Source organism: Thalassophryne amazonica, chromosome 12 (assembly GCF_902500255.1).
Source record: "Thalassophryne amazonica chromosome 12, fThaAma1.1, whole genome shotgun sequence".
NCBI classification, from domain to species: domain Eukaryota; kingdom Metazoa; phylum Chordata; class Actinopteri; order Batrachoidiformes; family Batrachoididae; genus Thalassophryne; species Thalassophryne amazonica.
Genome location: NC_047114.1, coordinates 91,129,167 through 91,153,452, shown reverse-complemented (window position 1 = coordinate 91,153,452; position 24,286 = coordinate 91,129,167). Strand labels below are relative to the sequence as shown.

The 24,286-nt window shown below is 43.3% G+C and overlaps 1 protein-coding gene across 1 annotated transcript; it reads left to right on the top strand.

The window, feature by feature from the left end:
- The first annotated feature begins 1,954 nt into the window (after positions 1-1,954).
- LOC117522451 (aquaporin-4-like) lies at positions 1,955-24,286 on the top strand. The gene is made up of 5 exons (XM_034183857.1): positions 1,955-2,319; positions 2,713-3,130; positions 3,227-3,391; positions 19,094-19,174; positions 22,875-24,286. Exons 1-5 carry the CDS (start codon positions 2,168-2,170, stop codon positions 23,133-23,135), a joined length of 1,077 nt encoding a protein of 358 aa, XP_034039748.1. The 5' UTR covers positions 1,955-2,167; the 3' UTR covers positions 23,136-24,286.

The following is a 24,286-nucleotide window of genomic DNA, read 5'->3' as shown; positions in this document are numbered from 1 at the left end:
TAGAATTCATCATAGTACAGAAACAGCATTAGTGAAGGTTACAAATGATCTTCTTACGGCCTCGGACAGTGGACTCATCTCTGTGCTTGTTCTGTTAGACCTCAGTGCTGTTTTGATACTGTTGACCATAAAATTTTATTACAGAGATTAGAGCATGCCATAGGTATTAAAGGCACTGCGCTGCGGTGGTTTGAATCATATTTGTCTAATAGATTACAATTTGTTCATGTAAATGGGGAATCTTCTTCACAGACTAAAGTTAATTATGGAGTTCCACAAGGTTCTGTGCTAGGACCAATTTTATTCACTTTATATATGCTTCCCTTAGGCAGTATTATTAGACGGTATTGCTTAAATTTTCATTGTTACGCAGATGATACCCAGCTTTATCTATCCATAAAGCCAGAGGACACACACCAATTAGCTAAACTGCAGGATTGTCTTACAGACATAAGACATGGATGACCTCTAATTTCCTGCTTTTAAACTCAGATAAAACTGAAGTTATTGTTCTTGGCCCCACAAATCTTAGAAACATGGTGTCTAACCAGATCCTTACTCTGGATGGCATTACCCTGACCTCTAGTAATACTGTGAGAAATCTTGGAGTCATTTTGATCAGGATATGTCATTCAAAGCGCATATTAAACAAATATGTAGGACTGCTTTTTTGCATTTACGCAATATCTCTAAAATCAGAAAGGTCTTGTCTCAGAGTGATGCTGAAAAACTAATTCATGCATTTATTTCCTCTAGGCTGGACTATTGTAATTCATTATTATCAGGTTGTCCTAAAAGTTCCCTAAAAAGCCTTCAGTTAATTCAAAATGCTGCAGCTAGAGTGCTGACGGGGACTAGAAGGAGAGAGCATATCTCACCCATATTGGCCTCTCTTCATTGGCTTCCTGTTAATTCTAGAATAGAATTTAAAATTCTTCTTCTTACTTATAAGGTTTTGAATAATCAGGTCCCATCTTATCTTAGGGACCTCGTAGTACCATATCACCCCAATAGAGCGCTTCGCTCTCAGACTGCAGGCTTACTTGTAGTTCCTAGGGTTTGTAAGAGTAGAATGGGAGGCAGAGCCTTCAGCTTTCAGGCTCCTCTCCTGTGGAACCAGCTCCCAATTCAGATCAGGGAGACAGACACCCTCTCTACTTTTAAGATTAGGCTTAAAACTTTCCTTTTGCTAAAGCTTATAGTTAGGGCTGGATCAGGTGACCCTGAACCATCCCTTAGTTATGCTGCTATAGACGTAGACTGCTGGGGGGTTCCCATGATGCACTGTTTCTTTCTCTTTTGCTCTGTATGCACCACTCTGCATTTAATCATTAGTGATCGATCTCTGCCCCTCCACAGCATGTCTTTTTCCTGGTTCTCTCCCTCAGCCCCAACCAGTCCCAGCAGAAGACTGCCCCTCCCTGAGCCTGGTTCTGCTGGAGGTTTTCCTGTTAAAAGGGAGTTTTTTCCTTCCCACTGTAGCCAAGTGCTTGCTCACAGGGGGTCGTTTTGACCGTTGGGGTTTTACATCATTATTGTATGGCCTTGCCTTACAATATAAAGCGCCTTGGGGCAACTGTTTGTTGTGATTTGGCGCTATATAAAAAAAAATTGATTGAAAAAATTGATTAGTTTAGCAAACACTTTTAAAGATCAGGCAGTTATACAGAGAATTTTAACTATTATAACAATTCTAAAACGATATACATAGCAGATATTGCTATTATACATGCAATTTATATGACAAAAGCAAACATCACATTCATCATATAACATGTAATTATGAAACAAAAAATTATTTCTTAACCTTTTTAAAGCATGTAAATAGTAGCAATAGACATCATTTGAGTTGTGAGAGTATTCCAATTACAACTCATATGGTTAAAAATAATCTTATCGTTAAAATAGAGCTTTAAGTCAAATGAAATACTGGTTAATATTGTTTGATGTAAAGCTGTGTAACATAACATTATGAAATTTTTGAATGTTATAAAAATTTGTAGTGACAAAGACTATATTTTATGTATAGTCTATTGCTAATCATGCCCTTAGCAAACTAGGCTATGCTAGGCACATTATTTACCCCAACCTATTTCCTAACTGGAGCTAGCTAAGTATTTCCAACATTATTTCCCTTATATGTTAGTCTACCCATCAGACACTGAATATGATGTGTAAAACCAACATTTATAAAGGACATCATGCAATATGGATCTCCCCTGATTGGAAACAGGGAGACTGTATAAAATTTACTTTAATCGCACAGCGCTGGGGATTCAGTGATGTTCAGAGAAAGACAAGAAGAAAACTAAGCACCAAGTAAAAGAATGAAAAAGTAGTGTTGTTACATGGTTACTATTATTTCAAATAAACATATCTGTTCAACAACAAAAAAACCCAATAAAGTTTCTGGTTTTGTGTTTATTAGGGAAGTATCAGTTGTTTTTGGTCCTTGAACCAGTTCAAACCCACGATGTGAGTCAGTGTTCTATGAACACAAATAGTCTAAAGATGTACTTTTCCTCTAAGTAAAGTTTGAGTTCTTGTTTTGAATAGAGGAATGATGACTTTTGCCTTGTTAAAGAATGCTTGGTGAAGCCGCTGTCTTAAATTCCACATGGGGTTATAAATGTGGTGCCTAGAAGCAGCTGTTCTGACACACTGAGGAGTACATGACAAGACCATTCATTGTGCAAAAATGTTTTTCACCAGGAGGTTTCTGTCGAGGTGCAAGTGCCAGAGCAAAATGGTGGCTTTTAAGGGGATCTGGACCAAGAAGTTCTGGAGGGCCGTTTCTGGAGAATACGTGGCTACCTTCATTTTCGTCCTTCTCGGAATCGGCTCAACGATTAACTGGGGTGCCAAGGAGGAGAAGCCTCCACCGGCTGACCTTGTCTTAATCTCTCTGGGTTTCGGCCTGACCATTGCCACCATGGTACAGTGTTTTGGCCACATCAGCGGGGGACACATTAACCCGGCGGTCACCGCAGCTATGGTTGTAACAAGGAAAATAAGCTTGGCCAAGTCCTTGTTTTATGTGCTGGCTCAGTGCCTGGGAGCTGTCACAGGAGCTGGCATCCTGTACCTTGTCACCCCTGCAGATTTTAGAGGAAATCTCGGCGTGACTACAGTAAGAATTTCACCAAAATCCTTTGCAGTTGTGGCTGTCATAATACTTTTTGCAGTTGAGTTGTTAAAAAATGTGTAACAATCTTTTGCTTCCAAGGTGAGCTCTACCATCTCAATAGGACACGCCTTTCTGGTGGAGCTGATTATAACCTTTGAGCTCGTCTTCACCATCTTTGCCACCTGTGATCCCAATCGCACAGACCTCGGAGGCTCAGCCGGCCTTGCCATTGGTTTTGCTGTAGCCATTGGTCACTTGTTTGCGGTGAGTATCTTTACAGTAAAGGCAATGCTTGAGAACAGTGGTGGGCACAGCTAACCAAAAAGTTACCTTTGATAACCATTAATCTGATAACTGAAAAGTTATCTTTTATGACGCTAAACCGATAAACTGCTAAAAAATTTATCTTTATTACAGATAACCGATAACTTTTAGTATTGATTTGGACATCAGATTACACTGTTGGCTTCTGATAAATCAGTTTCACTTTCACTTTTCACTGCTGGGTAAATTCAAGGATCACAAACGCATAAGAACGCAAAAACGAATGAATAAAAATAAAACCCCAAACACTGTCGTGTCATTGAAAGCAGTAAAACATAGTATTAGAAGTCACAGTTTATCTCAGTATTAGATACACCGTCATTTCTTAGCTAAAGCTGCTGCTTTTTTCACACGCTTTGAACCCTGCGGCTTAAACAACCGAAATACGTCCATTAATGCTTTGATTGGCAGAGTAAAATACACGTTAGCAAATATAAATTTTACCTGTTAGTTTCAGTGGGATTCATCTGAAGAAATAAAGTATCCTTTTTTATCCAAAACAGTGCCTAAATGGTGAAGAAAAGTCCTTCTGTACACACAGCTGCGCTGTGAGAGCTCCTCTCCCCCACCTGGACGAATAAATTACAGCCAAAAAAAATAAAATAAATAATGTTAAATTTGTCCGTTTGTTTGTGTCGAGCGGACGGTAACAATGTAACGTCCAAAGTGAACTTGAACTACACTGCCCATAATACTCCCTGCGTCGACCGCCCAATCACGTCTTGCACTTAATGATGACGTCATCAGCAAGTGACAGGCAGCCAGTCTGCTACAAACACACAACAGATGGACTAAAATGTTTGATTTTAGGGTTTACAAACGTTTTTGACTGTTAAACTTTACACACTTTACCAGCAAAAAAAAAAAAATTATCGGACTGAAAGTTATCGGAACTAAATTTATCGGAAGATAATTAGTCCGAACCTATCTGAAAAGCTAATCTGCTAGCAAAAACATTAGCTTTGATAATGATCTGTTTTCGGATTAGCTGAACTGTGCCCACCACTGCTTGAGAAGAAGTAAAACTTGTATGTAAGAGATAAGACAGCTTTTGGGGGTCATGTGTATTTTCTTCCTGACAAGTCTGACGTGTTCAGATCTTTGATAGTTGAACAAATAAGCCACACCACAAAGCAACCAAAAGTCACACCCAACTTGTTACCACTTAACATATGGTACTATTCAGTATCTGTGATCGTGTCATTTAACAGCATGACTGATGATTACTTGGACTTGGATTCACCATGAAGATACTGATACCTTTGTAGGAGGATGGGCATCCAGGTGCCTACCAGTCCTGTACCATCCTGTTGTACTGTATGCTGATGATGACTCCGTGCCTTGGTATTAGGGTTAATGCAAATCTCTGGGTACTTCTGGAATGGCTTTGTTTCTCGTGAGCAGTACTTTAGTGGTATTCAGATGAGATGTACTGCTTGGATAGTGAGGGATCGTCAGTTATGACACTACAACAACACTAACAGCCATGTGGCATGTTTCCCTGAACATGATCCAGGACAAAGGGCCTCAGTGCCGAAGAACCCAAGAGCTAAAAAGGCCAAGAAGATGGCCACAAGTCATCAATCAATCAATCAATTTTATTTATATAGCGCCAAATCACAACAAACAGTGCAAGGCAAGGCCACACAATAATTACGTAAAAACCCCAACGGTCAAAACGACCCCCTGTGAGCAAGCACTTGGCGACAGTGGGAAGGAAAAACTCCCTTTTAACAGGAAGAAACCTCCAGCAGAACCAGGCTCAGGGATGGGCAGTCTTCTGCTGGGACTGGTTGGGCTGAGGGAGAGAACCAGGAAAAAGACATGCTGTGGAGGGGAGCAGAGATCAATCACTAATGATTAAATGCAGAGTGGTGCATACAGAGCAAAAGAGAAAAAGAGAAAGAAACACAGGAACCCCCCAGCAGTCTAAGTCTATAGCAGCATAACTAAGGGATGGTTCAGGGTCACCTGATCAGCCCTAACTATAAGCTTTAGCAAAAAGGAAAGTTTTAAGCCTAATCTTAAAAGTAGAGAGGGTGTCTGTCCCTGATCCGAATTGGGAGCTGCAGCATTTTGAATTAACTGAAGGTTTTTCAGGGAACTTTTAGGACAACCTGATAATAATGAATTACAGTAGTCCAGCCTAGAGGAAATAATGCATGAATTAGTTTTTCAGCATCACTCTGAGACAAGACCTTTCTAATTTTAGAGATAGTGCGTAAATGCAAAAAAGCAGTCCTACATATTTGTTTAATATGCGCATTGAATGACATATCCTGATCAAAAATGACTCCAAGATTTCTCACAGTATTACTAGAGGTCAGGGTAATGCCATCCAGAGTAAGGATCTGGTTAGACACCATGTTTCTAAGATTTGTGGGGCCAAGTACAATAACTTCAGTTTTATCTGAGTTTAAAAGCAGGAAATTAGAGGTCATCCATGTCTTTATGTCTGTAAGACAATCCTGCAGTTTAGCTAATTGGTGTGTGTCCTCTGGCTTCATGGATAGATAAAGCTGGGTATCATCTGCGTAACAATGAAAATTTAAGCAATGCCGTCTATAATACTGCCTAAGGGAAGCATGTATAAGTGAATAAAATTGGTCCTAGCACAGAACCTTGTGGAACTCCATAATTAACCTTAGTCTGTGAAGAAGATTCCCCATTTACATGAACAAATTGTAATCTATTAGATAAATATGATTCAAACCACTGCAGCGCAGTGCCTTTTACCTATGGCATGCTCTATTCTCTGTAATAAAATTTTATGGTCAACAGTATCAAAAGCAGCACTGAGGTCTAACAGAACAAGCACAGAGATGAGTCCACTGTCTGAGGCCATAAGAAGATCATTTGTAACCTTCACTAATGCTGTTTCTGTACTATGATGAATTCTAAAACCTGACTGAAACTCTTCAAATAGACCATTCCTCTGCAGATGATCAGTTAGCTGTTTTACAACTACCCTTTCAAGAATTTTTGAGAGAAAAGGAAGGTTGGAGATTGGCCTATAATTAGCTAAGATAGCTGGGTCAAGTGATGGCTTTTTAAGTAATGGTTTAATTACTGCCACCTTAAAAGCCTGTGGTACATAGCCAACTAATAAAGATAGATTGAACATATTTAAGATCGAAGCATTAAATAATGGTAGGGCTTCCTTGAGCAGCCTGGTAGGAATGGGGTCTAATAGACATGTTGATGGTTTGGATGTAACTAATGAAAATAACTCAGAACAATTGGAGAGAAAGAGTCTAACCAAATACCAGCATCACTGAAAGCAGCCAAAGATAACAATACGTCTTTAGGATGGTTATGAGTAATTTTTTCTCTAATAGTTAAAATTTTATTAGCAAAGAAAGTCATGAAGTCATTACTAGTTAAAGTTAAAGGAATACTCGGCTCAATAGAGCTCTGACTCTTTGTCAGCCTGGCTACAGTGCTGAAAAGAAACCTGGGGTTGTTCTTATTTTCTTCAATTAGTGATGAGTAGTAAGATGTCCTAGTTTTACGGAGGGCTTTTTTATAGAGCAACAGACTCTTTTTCCAGGCTAAGTGAAGATCTTCTAATTAGTGAGACGCCATTTCCTCTCCAACTTACGGGTTATCTGCTTTAAGCTGCGAGTTTGTGAGTTATACCACGGAGTCAGGCACTTCTGATTTAAAGCTCTCTTTTTCAGAGGAGCTACAGCATCCAAAGTTGTCTTCAATGAGGATGTAAAACTACTGATGACATAATCTATCTCCCTTACAGAGTTTAGGTAGCTACTCTGCACTGTGTTGTTATATGGCATTAGAGAACATAAAGAAGGAATCATATCCTTAAACCTAATTACAGCGCTTTCTGAAAGACTTCTAGTGTAATGAAACTTATTCCCTACTGCTGGATAGTCCATCAGAGTAAATGTAAATGTTATTAAGAAATGATCAGACAGAAGGGAGTTTTCAGGGAATACTGTTAAGTCTTCAATTTCCATACCATAAGTCAGAACAAGATCTAAGATATGATTAAAGTGGTGGGTGGACTCATTTACATTTTGAGCAAAGCCAATTGAGTCTAATAATAGATTAAATGCAGTGTTGAGGCTGTCATTCTCAGCATCTGTGTGGATGTTAAAATCGCCCACTGTAATTATCTTATCTAAGCTAAGCACTAAGTCAGACAAAAGGTCTGAAAATTCATAGAGAAACTCACAGTAACGACCAGGTGGACAATAGATAATAACAATAAAACTGGTTTTTGGGACTTCCAATTTGGATGGACAAGACTAAGAGTCAAGCTTTCAAATGAATTAAAGCTCTGTCTGGGTTTTTGATTAATTAATAAGCTGGAATGGAAGATTGCTGCTAATCCTCCACCTCGGCCCGTGCTACGAGCATTCGGCAGTTAGTGTGACTCGTGGTGTTGACTCATTTAAACTAACATATTCATCCTGCTGTAACCAGGTTTCTGTAAGGCAGAATAAATCAATATGTTGATCAATTATTATATCATTTACCAACAGGGACTTAGAAGAGAGAGACCTAATGTTTAATAGACCACATTTAACTGTTTTAGTCTGTGGTGCAGTTGAAGGTGCTATATTATTTTTCTTTTTGAATTTTTATGCTTAAATAGATTTTTGCTGGTTATTGGTAGTCTGGGAGCAGGCACCGTCTCTACGGGGATGGGTAATGAGGGGATGGCAGGGGGAGAGAAGCTGCAGAGAGGTGTGTAAGACTACAACTCTGCTTCCTGGTCCCAACCCTGGATAGTCACGGTTTGGAGGATTTAAGAAAATTGGCCAGATTTCTAGAAATGAGAGCTGCTCCATCCAAAGTGGGATGGATGCCGTCTCTCCTAACAAGACCAGGTTTTCCCCAGAAGCTTTGCCAATTATCTATGAAGCCCACCTCATTTTTTGGACACCACTCAGACAGCCAGCAATTCAAGGAGAACATGCGGCTAAACATGTCACTCCCGGTCCGATTGGGGAGGGGCCCAGAGAACACTACAGAGTCCGACATTGTTTTTGCAAAGTTACACACCGATTCAATGTTAATTTTAGTGACCTCCGATTGGCATAACCGGGTATCATTACTGCTGACGTGAATTACAATCTTACCAAATTTACGCTTAGCCTTAGCCAGCAGTTTCAAATTTCCTTCAATGTCGCCTGCTCTGGCCCCCGGAAGACAATTGACTATGGTTGCTGGTGTCGCTAACTTAACATTTCTCAAAACAGAGTCGCCAATAACCAGAGTTTGATCCTCGGTGGGTGTGTCGTCGAGTGGGGAAAAACGGTTAGAAATGTGAACGGGTTGGCGGTGTACACGGGGCTTCTGTTTAGGGCTACGCTTCCTCCTCACAGTCACCCAGTCGGCCTGCTTTCCCGGCTGCTTGGGATCTGCCAGAGGGAAACTAACGGCGACTAAGCTACTTTGGTCTGCACCAACTACAGGGGCCTGGCTAGCTGTAGAATTTTCCACGGTGCGGAGCCGAGTCTCCAATTCGCCCAGCCTGGCCTCCAAAGCTACGAATAAGCTACACTTATTACAAGTACCATTACTGCTAAAGGAGGCCGAGGAATAACTAAACATTTCACACCCAGAGCAGAAAAGTGCAGGAGAGACAGGAGAAGCCGCCATGCTAAACCGGCTAAGAGCTAGTAGCTGCGCTAAGCTAGCAGATTTCTAAAAACACACAAAGTGAAAAATGTGTAAATAATTTAGAGGTGATTCAGCAGAGGGAGTGCTTTAGTTAAGGCACGTGAAGATTACACTGGGAAACAAATCGTTATCTAGTTAACTAGATCAATCTAACTGCGCAGATTAAACAGCTAACAGATACAGAAAAACACCGCTGTGCTCCGGAACAGGAAGTGATACAATACCGCAGTGAGAGTCAACCACCAGTAGAGGTAAGCAAGAGCTCGCAATCTTCAGAGGTCATCTGGAGGTAGCACATAGTTACTTTGGAATGGAATGTTGTCTGTCTCTTTGTTACGCAGGGCAGCAGAATTGCTCTTACTTGCTCAGCAGGGGGCACATTCCTCTCAGTCACAGTTGCATTGTCCAACACATGAAATATGTCCAGTCACCTCGAGCCTGTGTCACTGTATTCTGATAACTTTAGCAGCTGCTGGATCAACAAGTCTGCCTGTTGATGTCACAATAAGCAAAAATTACTTGAAGTACATTTTTATCAGGCTCATTTGGAGCACCACACTTACTCCTTGTCCTTTTTTTTCCTGAATATTTTCCTGAGTATTTCACTACTGTTCTGCTACGTTTTGTCTGATGCTCTGTATGAACCCAAAATATGACACACGCTATCCGGCATGAAACTTTGTGTATTGTATTTTCCTAATCTGATCCTTCCTTCACCTGCAAGTAAGGAAATATTTCCTGGATTTTCCTGTAAATGGTAAATAAATAAATGGACTGCATTAATATAGCGCTTTTCCATCTGCATCAGACACTCAAAGCGCTTTACAATAATGCCTCACATTCACCCCGATGTGAGGGTGCTGCCATACAAGGCAGCTCACTACACACCGGGAGCAATAGGGGATTAAAGATCTTGCCCAAGGGACCTTAGTGATTTGCCAGTCAGGCTGGGATTTCAACTGAGGATCTTCTGGTCTCAAGCCCAACACCTTAACCACTAGACCATCACTTTTTTTCTTTTTTTTTTTACTTATACTCCTGTATGAGTATAACTTTTAAAAAAAAAATGGCTCTTGAAGAGGAAATAATAACACATGTAAGTTGCAATGAAGTATAACTTACACCTTTTTTTTCTGAATTATCAACACATTAATTTGGGACTTGTGTGCATTTTTGTCATATATTTTTATGGACATTTATTCTTTTATTTTTGGAGTTGATTTTTTTTATTATTATTACTATTTATTTCTATTTTTTACTTTTTTAATACTTTGATTCCTGGGGGATTTTTTTGTTTGTTTGTTTGTTTTTTGTTTTTTTGTTTTTTTGTGACCCATCACCTGAACATCTATGGGGTATTTTTAACTGGAAACTTTAGTATCTGTTAAGTGAACCTTTCAGTGGCTTTCATCTTTTGTTGTTGTTTATTTGTCTATTACACTCAACAAAAATATAAACGCAACACTTTTGGTTTTGCTCCCATTTTGTATGAGATGAACTCAAAGATCTAAAACTTTTTCCACATACACAATATCACCATTTCCCTCAAATATTGTTCACAAACCAGTCTAAATCTGTGATAGTGAGAACTTCTCCTTTGCTGAGATAATCCATCCCACCTCACAGGTGTGCCATATCAAGATGCTGATTAGACACCATGATTAGTGCACAGGTGTGCCTTAGACTGCCCACAATAAAAGGCCACTCTGAAAGGTGCAGTTTTGTTTTATTGGGGGGATACCAGTCAGTATCTGGTGTGACCACCATTTGCCTCATGCAGTGCAACACATCTCTTTCGCATAGAGTTGATCAGGTTGTCAATTGTGGCCTGTGGAATGTTGGTCCACTCCTCTTCAATGGCTGTGCGAAGTTGCTGGATATTGGCAGGAACTGGTACACGCTGTCGTATACACCGGTCCAGAGCATCCCAAACATGCTCAATGGGTGACATGTCCGGTGAGTATGCCGGCCATGCAAGAACTGGGACATTTTCAGCTTCCAAGAATTGTGTACAGATCCTTGCAACATGGGGCCGTGCATTATCCTGCTGCAACATGAGGTGATGTTCTTGGATGTATGGCACAACAATGGGCCTCAGGATCTCGTCATGGTATCTCTGTGCATTCAAAATGCCATCAATAAAATGCACCTGTGTTCTTCATCCATAACAGACGCCTGCCCATACCATAACCCCACCGCCACCATGGGCCACTCGATCCACAACATTGACATCAGAAAACCGCTCACCCACACGACGCCACACACGCTGTCTGCCATCTGCCCTGGACAGTGTGAACCGGGATTCATCCGTGAAGAGAACACCTCTCCAACGTGCCAAACGCCAGCAAATGTGAGCATTTGCCCACTCAAGTCGGTTACGATGACGAACTGGAGTCAGGTCGAGACCCCAATGAGGACGACGAGCATGCAGATGAGCTTCCCTGAGACGGTTTCTGACAGTTTGTGCAGAAATTCTTTGGTTATGCAAACCGATTGTTTCAGGAGCTGTCCGAGTGGCTGGTCTCAGACAATCTTGGAGGTGAACATGCTGGATGTGGAGGTCCTGGGCTGGTGTGGTTACACGTGGTCTGGTTGTGAGGCTGGTTGTATGTACTGCCAAATTCCTGAAATGCCTTTGGAGACGGCTTATGGTAGAGAAATGAACATTCAATACACGAGCAACAGCTCTGGTTGACATTCCTGCTGTCAGCATGCCAATTGCACGCTCCCTCAAATCTTGCGACATCTGTGGCATTGTGCTGTGTGATAAAACTGCACCTTTCAGAGTGGCCTTTTATTGTGGACAGTCTAAGGTACACCTGTGCACTAATCATGGTGTCTAATCAGCATCTTGATATGGCACACCTGTGAGGTGGGATGGATTATCTCAGCAAAGGAGAAGTGCTCACTATCATAGATTTAGACTGAGTTCATCTCATACAAAATGGGAGCAAAACCAAAAGTGTTGCGTTTATATTTTTGTTGAGTGTATGACGTGTGCTGCTGCCTTTCTTGGTCAGGTCACCCTTGTAAAAGAGGTCACCGTTACGATTCTGACCCGAAAACCAGGCTTGGACCCCAAAGCAGGGAGACTGAATGAAAAAACAATAGGATTTAATGAACCAGGAAGGTGTCACAGCACAAATGTAGCATAAATAGTGAATACAGTTTTGGAGGTAGGCAGAGTGGAAACCTGGCCTGCGTTGTGGTGGACTCAGGTGGTCGCAGCCCACGTAGCACTGGAGTACAGTTGGCAGTCCAAGATGGGGAGCTGAGTGGTCCGTGGTCCAGGTGGCCCCCTGGGGAGCTGATGGAGGATGAGGTCACTGTGAAGGAAGAGAAGGCAATGAGAGGGCTGCTACAATCACTCAAACCAAAACTACAGATGGCTAGAGATGTGTGGAATGCAGAAAACATTGAGTCAAAGAACACTGTGGCGGAACGCAGACAGACTGGCTCAATACGGAAATTGAGAGGCCAGGTACCAGGTTGTGAACACTGAGTCTCTGGCGCCGATGAGCTGAAGAACCAGGGCTTATATGGAGGCATGTAGATTGCAAGCAGGTGTGCTCATCAGCTCCACAAGGGATGCCACCTAGGAAAAGAGAGAGAGAGAGAGGGCAGGAACCAGGACGACACACAACCCAGAAAACTGGGTGGATGTGCAGGGAACGGGGCATACGGAGTCGCACAGAGGTGGGGCTGACCACCCGATCAACCACAAACGTCCAAATCAAATCAAATCAAATCAATTTTATTTATATAGCGCCAAATCACAACAAACAGTTGCCCCAAGGCGCTTTATATTGTAAGACAAAGCCATACAATAATTACGTAAAAACCCCAAAGGTCACAAAACGACCCCTGTGAGCAAGCACTTGGCGACAGTGGGAAGGAAAAACTCCCTTTTAACAGGAAGAAACCTCCAGCAGAACTAGGCTCAGGGATGGGCAGTCTTCTGCTGGGACTGGTTGGGGCTGAGGGAGAGAATCAGGAAAAAGACATGCTGTGGAAGGGAGCAGAGATCAATCACTAATGATTAAATGCAGAGTGGTGCATACAGAGCAAAAAGAGAAAGAAACACTCAGTGCATCATGGGAACCCCCCAGCAGTCTAAGTCTATAGCAGCATAACTAAGGGATGGTTCAGGGTCACCTGATCCAGCCCTAACTATAAGCTTTAGCAAAAAGGAAAGTTTTAAGCCTAATCTTAAAAGTAGAGAGGGTGTCTGTCTCCCTGATCCGAATTGGGAGCTGGTTCCACAAGAGAGGAGCCTGAAAGCTGAAGGCTCTGCCTCCCATTTTACTCTTACAAACCCTAGGAACTACAAGTAAGCCTGCAGTCTGAGAGCGAAGTGCTCTATTGGGGTGATATGGTACTATGAGGTCCCTAAGATAAGATGGGACCTGATTATTCAAAATGTTATAAGTAAGAAGAAGAATTTTAAATTCTATTGCTATCAATGAAACTAGCAGGGGTGGTGGCCAAGTGGTTAATGCCCTTGGTTTCAGTTCAGAAGGTTCTAGGTTCAAATCCCACCCCTGCCACATTTCTCCATGTAATGTGGAGTTGCGTCAGGAAGGGCATCCGGCGTAAAACCTGTGCCAAATCAACATGCAGATCCACCTTGGATATGCTGTGGAAACCCCGAGTGCAAACAAGGGAGCAGCCGAAGGGACTTACTATTGCTATCATTGAAACAAGGTGTGAGTTTTGGAGACTCCGTCTGCAGAGGAATGTCCCGTGAGGAAAGCCACACCTCCTGCTCGGGGGGCCGGGGTGCGGTGACGGGTGGCATGATGTGCCATGCGTTCTTTAGACCGCAGAAGGGCGGAACGGGCCGTTCTCCATATCCGACGGCAACGTCCGAGATGGGCCTGAACCGACGGCACAGCGATGTCTGCTTCTTGTGCGGGGAACAGAGGAGGTTGATAACCCAGAGAAATTTCAAAAATGGAGTCAATCCTGTAGCGGCGGAGATCTGTGAATTATGTGCATATTCAACCCAAGGAAGGTGGGTGCTCCACTCCGTCGGGTGGGAGGATGAGATACACCTCAGGGTGGATTCCAGATCCTGGTTGGCCCGTTCCGCCTGGCCATTGCTCTGAGGATGATAGACAGAAAAGAGACTGACCGAGGCCCCAAGCGCCGCACAGAAGCTCCTCCAGAGCTGGGAGGTGAATTGGGGACCTCGGTCTGATACCACATCCAAGGATATGCCATGCAACCGCACCACCTGGTGGACTAAGAGGTCAGCAGTCTCCTGGGCCGATGGAATCGCCGCCAGAGCCACAAAGTGAGCCGCCTTCGAAAACCGATCCACGATCATGAGGACCACTGAGTTACCTTGGGATGGAGGCAGTCCCGTGACAAAGTCCAGGCAGACGTTGGACCGGGGGCGGCTTGGTGTGGGAAGTGGGTGAAGGAAGCCTGCCTGGTGGTTGATGAAGGGATTTGCCCCTGGCACAGATGGTACAGGCTTGGACATAAGCACGCATGTCTGCCCGGACGGAGGGCCACCAGGAGTGACGACGTACCAGCTCCAAAGTTCGAGTCACCCCAGGATGGCAGGCGAACTTGGAGACATGACAAAAGGTGAGGACTTCAGAATGGGTTTCTGGTGGAATGAAAAGCCGCCCGGGAGGCCCTCCTCCAGGATCCAGGTGTCTGTCCAAAGCCTCCCGGACGACTCTCTCCACATCCCAGGTAAGGGCCCCCACGACCATGGAACGGGACAGAATAGGGTCCGATGTGGAGGGGGTATCCGAGATGTCAAACTGGCGGGATAAGGCATCCGGTTTCCTGTTCTTGGGTCGGGTGGTAGGTCAGGTTGAAATTGAATCGTCCAAAGAACAGTGACCACCTGGACTGACATGAATTGAGGCGTTTAGCAGTTTTGATGTATTGAGATTCTTGTGATCTGTCCAGACAGTGAATGGAACTGCGGCCCCCTCCAGCCAGTGTCTCCACTCTGCCAGCGCCTCTTTGACCGCAAGAAGTTCCCGGTTACCAACATTGTAGTTCCTCTGCAGAGGTCAGCCGGCGGGAGAAGAAGGCACACGATGAAGCTTGTCGTCAGAGGCTGACCGCTGAGACAGGACAGCACCAATACCAGAATGAAGGCATCAACCTCCACAACAAACTGGTGGTGCGGATCGGGCTGGAGTAGGATAGGGGCCGTGGAGAACCGTGTTTGAGGTCACTGAAGGCTTTGTCCGCTGAGGCAGACCACTGAAACGGAACCTTAGGGGAAGTGAGAGCTGTGAGGGGTGAGGCGACAAGACTGAAGTTGCAAATGAACCTACGATAGAAATTGGCAAACCCAAGAAACTGTTGAACTGTTTTCTGGAGGTCGGGACTGGCCACTGAGTTACAGCGGAGACTTTACTGGGATCCGGCTTGACTGAGTTAGGAGAGATGATGAAACCAAGGAAGGAAATGGTAGACTGATGGAACTCACATTTTTGAGCCTTCACAAACAACCGGTTCTCCAACAACTGCTGAAGTACTAGATGCACGTGTCTGATATGTTCATGGAGAGATGAGGAGAAGATAAGGATATCGTCTAGGTAGACGAAAACAAACCGGTTGAGGAAATCCCGAAGGACATCATTTATCAGTGCTTGGAAAGTAGCGGGAGCGTTCGTGAGACGAAAGGCATGACCAATATTCAAATGACCAAGAGGCGTGTTGAAGGCCGTCTTCCACTCATCACCCTCCTAATCCGAACCAGGTGATAGGCATTTCTGAGGTCTAATTTGGAAAAAATCGAGGCCCCCTGCAGGGGGCTGAATGTGGAATCTAGTAGGGAGTGGGTACCGGTTGCGGGCCGTAATAGCATTCAACCCCCGGAAATCAATGCAGGGGTGCAGGGTTCCATCCTTCTTCCGACAAAGAAGAAGCCTGCCCCCAGTGGAGACGACGAGTGACGTATCAGCCCAGCAGACAAGGAGTCCCGGATGTAGGTCTCCATAGCCTCATGTTCCAGCGCGACAGATTGAAGAGTCTACTAACTGGATACTTTGCGCCCGGAAGCAAGTCTATGGCGCAATCATAAGGATGGTGGGGGAAGTGACAGAGCACAATCCTTGCTGAACACCTCGGCCAGATCGTGATACTCTGTGGGGACCAAAGACAGGTCAGGAGGTGCCTCCTTGCACTGGCGGAATAGGGATCAAGAGACTCACGGTGGCAGGCCTCGCTCCACTGTGTAATAGTTCCGGTCGGCCAATCAATCCGGGGATTGTGTTTGACCACCCAAGGATGACCCAGCACTAAAGGGGACGTGGAAGAAAACACCAAAAATTGGATAGGTTCCCGGTGGTTCCCAGATACCACGAGAGTGATTGGTACCGTCTGTGTGTTATGGCAGGAAGGGGATGCCGTCTAAAGCATAAACTGAGAGGGGCGTGTCAAGTGCCTCCACCAGGATGCAAGAATTGACTACAACCTTGCGGTCCAAAAAATTCCCTTCAGCCCTGTGTCAATTAGTGCAGGAATAGATAATGAACAGTCATTAAACAAAAGAGTGCCCGGGATTTGGGTGCGTCTGGATTGAACCCCGTGAATGTGATCTGGCTCACTTAACCCGGAGTCTAAGGATGACGTTGGTTTTGGCCGCACGGGACAAGAACTATGGATGTGACCTGTTGCAGCACAATATAAACATTCCCCAGCATCCAGTCTCCGCTGCGCTCCTGTGGTGATAATTTGGCCCTGCCTAATTGCATGGGCTCGTCGGCAGGGGGAGCTGGAGGATGGACACAGCAGTGGAGCTCAGGAAAGATGGGCCCGGCCCAGACGCGGAGGGATCCGAGCGGCAGTACTAGGTCAGCCTTCCGACCTCTCTCTCGCCGATGCTCCCTCAACCGGTTGTCGATACGATAGCTAAAGTGATTAAGTCATCCAGCGATTCTGGTTCATCACGAACTGCCAGTTCATCCTTTAAAGCCTGACAACCCATTAACAAAAACACTTTGCAGCGCCCGGAGTCCCAGCCGGCCTCCGCAGCGAGAACACGGAAGTCGACTGCGTACTCCACAGCGCTTGCTGTTCCTGTCTCAGGGACAACAACTGCTGGGATAAGGAATGGCTGCGTTGAGGGTGATCGAAAACTAACCAAAACTCTTTGGAAAAGGAGAAAAGGAGTGAAGCAGAGGTGAACTTGTACTCCAGAGGGCGGTAGCCCACTTGAGAGCCTCCCCCGGTGCAAGTTTATGACGTAGTAGACCTTACTGTGATCTGGAATATTGTGACGGATGCTGGGAGAAAACGAAGGAACACTGCATGAGAAAAGAGGGCATGTTTTACATCACCGGCATATGGTTCTGGGTGGCAGAAAAGGTTCTGGGACTGGATTGGGAGACGTGGAGGCCTGCAAAAGCTGAACCGGAGTGGAATCCTGGGCTGGGGATGAAACTAAGGTGAGTTTATCTACTTTAGCTGTAAGAGAAGACAGTGCGGTGTGTGTGTGTGAAACCTGTCGGGTAAGATCCTGGACCAGATCAGATAGTGCGGAAAGTTGTTGCTGTTGCTGACCCAGGAAGGCTCCCTGGGCGGACAGGGTTGTTGAAGTTGGTATGACCCTACAGAATCCATGATGTTGGCCAGAGACTTCTGTTACGATTCTGACCCGAAAACCAGGCTTGGACCCCAAAGCAGGGAGACTGAATGAAAAAACAATAGGATTTAATGAACCAGGAAGGTGTCATAGCAAAAATGTAGCATAAATAGTGAATACAGTTTTGGAGGTAGGCAGAGTGGAAACCTGGCCCGCGTTGTGGTGGACTCAGGTGGCCCACGTAGCACTGGAGTACAGGTGGCAGTCCAAGATGAGGAGCTGAGAGAGGGCAGGAACCAGGAAACACAACAGTCACGATCTCAGTTTTTTTTTTTTTATGAAGGTTAAAAATCTTTGAAAGTATTCTAATGTTTTAATTTTGACAGTAAGCTCATGCATACAATATGTTAGGGCAAAAAAAAAGACCTCAGATCCAACCTGGTGGGATTTGGAGTCAATTGAGTGAATGAAGATGGAGGAATGATAGTTGTTGCTTCTCTAAATGTTCTCCTTGTGCACTTAGACAGGTTGCATGCAGATTTTTCTCCTGATGTGCAATGAGAGCAGGGAGAAATGGAAAATGTGCTGTACTTTGGGTCCTGAGGACCAGGACTGGGAAACACTAAATTAATGGACTGTATGCAACCCTTTTACTTTCTGTCTTACTCAACTTATGCACCATGTAAATAACAAAATGTAGTCAGACACACCTCAAATGCACTTGTACTGTGATGTAAACTTGTCAAGATAGGGCCCTTGAAGATTCTTTCCCATCAAAGTCATGAAACTATATTGTCTAGCCACTGTTGTTAAAATTTCTAAAATTATAGAACACTCCATTTTCATTTTATATTCTATTTTTTAAACATTTTTTTCTTTTTAAATGCCTTTTCTCTGACAGAAGATCAAACATTTATATGACTCTAACTCCATGTATGGTCTCAACCCCATAATTATGATCATAAAAATAAAAAAAACCTCCCCAATTTCACATTAAATCCGAATCATTTCAACAGCTCACATTAAAGAACTGCAAAAAGACAAATCATGCAAAACCAGAACAGCAGTGCATCTTCACAAAGAGCAGGTGCGCCAAAGAATCTACTGGAGAATGTGTGATGTTGTTCACCTCTCACTGATTCACACCCACATACATCTTTATTGGAGGCTGCCATCGCATGGCAACCAATCTCTGGGGCTCTCTGAGGCCTGCAGAGCCAAATGCACGCTCAGGGAAATAGATGTTATCTCTGCCTCTGCTCGGCTCATTTCTCCCAAGGTCTGGTTGGCGAATGCACTTTTTTTCTGTTTGCATAACACTATTTCAATCCAAAAAAAAAGTTGCTTTTTAACTCAGAAGCATCTTTTCTGCAAAGGGAAAACTCCGAAGCTTGAAACTCAAATCAACATTTTCTGTATGTTTTGTTTTTTAGATCCCTTATACAGGCGCCAGCATGAACCCTGCTCGGTCATTCGGTCCTGCCCTGGTGACACTTAACTTTGAGAACCACTGGGTAAGCGATATGGCACAAAGAGGATCATTTTTTCCTCCTGGAGTTTGCACGGTGACTTCCTGTTGTGGTCGGGTTAGGTTGCCGCTTCGACAATGCTTGAGACATTCCAGTGTGAAACTCTTTGGTCACGTCAAGTCACCATGAAGTGTTTGTGTTGTCGATCATATTTTAATGTCCTGATAAGGGCATGCTCTACTAGACCAGCACAGCTTGCTGAAACCTGGTAAGGTCACAGCTTACACACTGCTGCCAGAACAGTAAAAACAGGTGGGACCTACCGTGAAGACAGGAAAAGCCCTCTGACTTATAGTCCATGAGCCAGTCATCAATTTTGACCTGATCTGTACCACTTAAGGTGACGAAACAGCACTTAGAATCCAGCCTCAGTGTGTAGCTAGGTAGGGGTCAATGAAGGGTTACAGAGAGGTCACAAATTAAAAGTGCTCCAATCATGTTGAAAACTATACCACATTATTTGTCTGATCATAACTATTCTAAAAAGATATAGTTTGTACTATCTATGACTGAATGTTCTGGAGTTATGGGGTAAAAACAGCAAAAACTGTGACAAAGGTCAGTTTCAGTTTGTACAGGGGTCAAAAGTTAAAGTTGCTCCAATTTCAGTAAAAAAAAAAATGATTCAAATCATTGGTTGAAATAAAAGGATTAAAAAATGAAATAGTTTTGACTGTGTTGGATGTTTGGTCTCCAAAGTAAAGGTCAAAAATGTTTGACGTCCACTGGATTCTATGTTACCCTGTAATGTGATAACTAAGCATGATACATGGTGCAAACTATTCCTTTTTAGATTGGGTAGTGTTTATAAAATAGGTAGCTGATATTTTTCAAGGGTGGTAATAAATTATGCAAAATTTCTATAATGACAACTGAAAGTGCAAGAAATTAAAATGAGGACGTTTTGTGAATGATTGTATTTATTATTTTGCAAATGTAGTTGATGTCATGTTTTACAGCTGGCAAGGTTGAGATATTTCCTTTGTTCAGAGCTTGTCTGGGACTGATTAATGATGGTATCAATGTCCATTGTTCACTGTTGTTACCTAATATCCCTGGCGTTCATCCTTGACTCAAATACATAAACATACCAAACTGCAAATGTTAACTCTCCCCAGTTTGTCCGTGATCGAAGTTATACACATGCACACAGACACACAGAGGCCACTTGGCTTTTAATATATACGTAAAGAATTAAACTCTCTAGAGTCGCCTCCAACCTGATAAAAGATTTTTAGATATGACCCTTGACGTTACTCGAAGCGTTTCCCTCCTCGAGCTCAGTGGTGTCACTTAACCCTGAGCTTTCTTGTATGATTTCCACTGAGCTATCTGCAGCTTGGAGAGAGCAAGGTGTCACCTTTAGATGTGACCGTGGGAGTATTTGGGGATTCTCTGTACCTGGAATCACACTGACAGTACCGTCACTGATGGAAAAGGCCAAATATGACACACGCTGACCTCAAGACCCCCCCGGCTCACATTAGACATTTGAGAAAGGTTTGTATATGTGACTACTCCAAGGTCCTTCGCCTGATGTCCACCAAACTTGGTGCAAATATGTAGGAGGCTTTTAGAATTGACCAACTAAGTTCAAATTTGCCAAAGGTCTGTCAAGGGGCTGAAGGTAGCTGGGATAAAAGTTCAAAATTTAACTTTTGTGTCACACCGATGTCCACCAAAGCTGGCAGACACATGCAGGTGGAATCTAGAATTGTGCAGGTGTGAAAGAAGCCAGCAGGAGTCACTGTGCATATGTAAACCTCACACCCCAGAACCGGCAGGCTTTAGTCTCCTGGTTGGAGTGCCAGACATCATGAGTGCACTTCCCGAGTGGAGAGAGCCAACACACACAACTCACAGGTTTAACAGGCAAGGTTGGATTTGCCAAATATCAGTCACAGGGCTCAGTGTAGGTGGGGTAACAGTTCCCAATTAAAGTCTTTCACACATACGTAGGTGCATTATGGAATTGCTCAAATTTCCCAAATGTCAGTTGTTTGGGTCAATAGTCTAAATTTATGGAGGTTATTATTATAATTATTTTATGCCCATCTCCACCAAAAGTGGCACACATATACAGGTGGGTTCTAGAATTGTCCAGACAGCGTTACATTTGCCAAAAGGACAATGACAGGGCTCAGTGTAGTTGGGATTAAAGGTCCAAATTAAAGTTTTTCACACCAGTGTCCACTGACGCTGGCACAAATGCGTAGGTGTATTCTGGGTTAAGGTCATTGGGGTCAAGGGTCTAAACTTATGAGAATTTTTTTCAAGCCGATGTCCACCGGACTTGGCACACAAATTTAGGAGGCTTCTAGAATTGCCCAGGCAAGGTCAAATTGATCAAAGGTCAATAATTAGGGTCATTTTTCAAACGTGAATTAGTGTCTCTGTGACTGACAACCTGCTCTTAATTTCCCATCATCTGTCCAGCACCCACCAGCCATGCAACAGGTGGCAGTGTTCAGCAGGTGGCAGGCGGGTCTACAGAAGGGGCGGAATGATACACTAGCTCCACAATATGATACATATCGATACACCTATCCCGAGTCGATACGTGTCACGATGCATAATTACAACACAGTTATACTAATTATGTAGAAATTAATCTTAAAGAAACAAGTTCTTTGAAGTATAAATTCTAGCCCTTGATTTATCTGTTTCCTTATTTGTGTATTTTATGAATCATTAGTGATTTGTCTCCAAGTATCATGAATGAGTATCATTTTTCATAGTATCATGATACTCATTCAAAAAAGATACTATTCAATACAGGCCCCACGATACAATTATCACAATACACCAATGGTGGGCACAGCTAACCAAAACGTTAGCTTCGATAACAGCTAATTAGTTAACTGAGAAGTTATCTTTTATGAAGTTAAACCAATAAACCACCCAAAAAATTATCGGAAGCTACAAAAATTATCGGAAGCTACAGCTAATCGATAACCGCTAAGTTTCAGTATTGTCTCCGGTACACTTGCAACTACTAACAAGCTGATTTGAGTTTTAACACCACAATCACTTCTAGTAGCGTCAAAGGTGCCCACAAACCCAAACAATGAGTCAGCACTTCTGTCTTTGTGCGCCCTGCCCACTGCTGGAAGCTTCTGTTTAATACATATTTTGCAGCAGTGAAGCAGTTGAGAGGAACAGCTAAACTCAACTTTACACACCACACACACACACACACACACACACACACACCCACACACCACCACACACACACACACACACACACACACCACACACACACACACAGGTACAACAGCAGGTCCACCAGATTGGAATCAGTTTGTCCTTTTTATGTACTCTTTTAAGTTGGAGATCAATCAATCAATCAATCAATTTTTTTATATAGCGCCAAATCACAACAAACAGTTGCCCCAAGGCGCTTTATATTGTAAGGCAAGGCCATACAATAATTATGTAAAACCCCAACGGTCAAAATGACCCCCTGTGAGCAAGCATTTGGCTACAGTGGGAAGGAAAAACTCCCTTTTAACAGGAAGAAACCTCCAGCAGAACCAGGCTCAGGGAGGGGCAGTCCTCTGCTGGGACTGGTTAGATGAACAAGATTGTTTTTCCGTTGTCAGTGCTTATGTCTAATGTATAAAACGGTTCCATCTAGTGCTGATTCTTCAGCGGCCTGATTAAAGTGTCCTCTTGTTTGCGGTAGGTGTACTGGGTGGGACCCATTCTGGGGTCCGTTCTCGCTGCTGGCCTCTATGAGTACTTGTACTGCCCGGACCCGGGGATAAAGAAGAGGCTGAAGCAGGTCTTCCAGAAGGACATGTCAGGGAGATACAAGGAAGTGGATGTGGGAGAGGCAGAGGATCTTACATTCAAGCCGGGTTCCGTCCATGCCATCGATCAGGAGAAAGCAGAAAGGAAAGATCCCTTTCAGAAGTTCACAGGAGAAGTGTTGTCCTCCGCATGACTGTCACGTGCACTGGAAATAGAGACCAATCTGTAGAGCAGAGTAACTTTGGAGTTTGGAGCCTGTGCCCCTCTGTAGATTTCACCTCAGACCTGAATTACCCTCATTAACCAAAGTGGTTCCTCCCACGAACATCTACCATCTCTCAAAAACCCTGAATTATGTTGTTGTGTGCAGACATCGTGCACAGCAGAATGATGGCTGTCGGTGGTTTATGTTAAGGAAATAAAGGAAAGGTCAACCAATTATGACAGGTCATCCTGCTAAACTGAAGAAGAATTTGCACCCTTGTTATTTTTGGATTAGTGTCACATTTGGTCCATGTGCTGCATATGTAGTAAAGAAATTGTCCATGTGATTATGAAGCATGTTACAGCTTGTCTGCAGTGTGAGTCACCTCTGTTAGAGTTGTCTTACGCTGGCCTCTATTTTCAGTGCACTAGATGGGTGAACTTTCATTTTTATGGCAACATCTGAGCTTCTGTAGTCGATGTCCAGATGATTCTTGAAGCTACATAGCAGGGATCACAAACTTGTAGTCCGAGGGCAGGATGAGACCCGTGTGCTGTTGCGTGTCTTATCAGGTATCGTTGAATATCACGTTTTTCATTCTATGTGTCATTTTTTTTTTCTCAAGATTACGGTGAATAGCGGGTTTTGTTGATAGACCTGCCCAGTACGACCCAAGTTCACACCTGCAGCACCACTCAGTCTGGAATTGTATCTAATGTACGGTGCATTTATTCAATGTAAAATTCCCAGATTGACTCTAGTTGTGTTGTGGATAAAATTATGTTTCCTAGGCAAGAAAATGTAGTTTGAAAATGATGCTTTTTTTTCCCCCTAATACAATATTGATCTTTTTATCAAGCTAGAATTCTTGTAACACACATTAAAAAAAAAAAAAAAAAAATCATAAGATTTGTTACATTTTCACAATACGGTTGTTAAATTATTAAATGACTTCATGTGTTAAATATTATCGCAGCTTATATGATTGCTGAGATCATAAAGACTGTGCTGCAATGTGTAAAACTTTTCTCTTGTAATAATAACATATTTTAAATTTTCAAATAAATCATGCTTTATTGTTGTCGTCAGTATCATTATATTGTCATTGTGTTATTATTGTTGCTATTATTATATTACTA

Bases quoted from the DNA above. Each gene is read 5' to 3' on its own strand.
- LOC117522451 (XM_034183857.1), top strand. From the start codon at position 2,168: ATGATGTGTAAAACCAACATTTATAAAGGACATCATGCAATATGGATC. The intron at 3,131-3,226 runs GTAAGAATTTCA...TTTGCTTCCAAG, and splicing joins GAAATCTCGGCGTGACTACA to GTGAGCTCTACCATCTCAAT. The intron at 19,175-22,874 runs GTAAGCGATATG...TGTTTGCGGTAG, and splicing joins TTAACTTTGAGAACCACTGG to GTGTACTGGGTGGGACCCAT.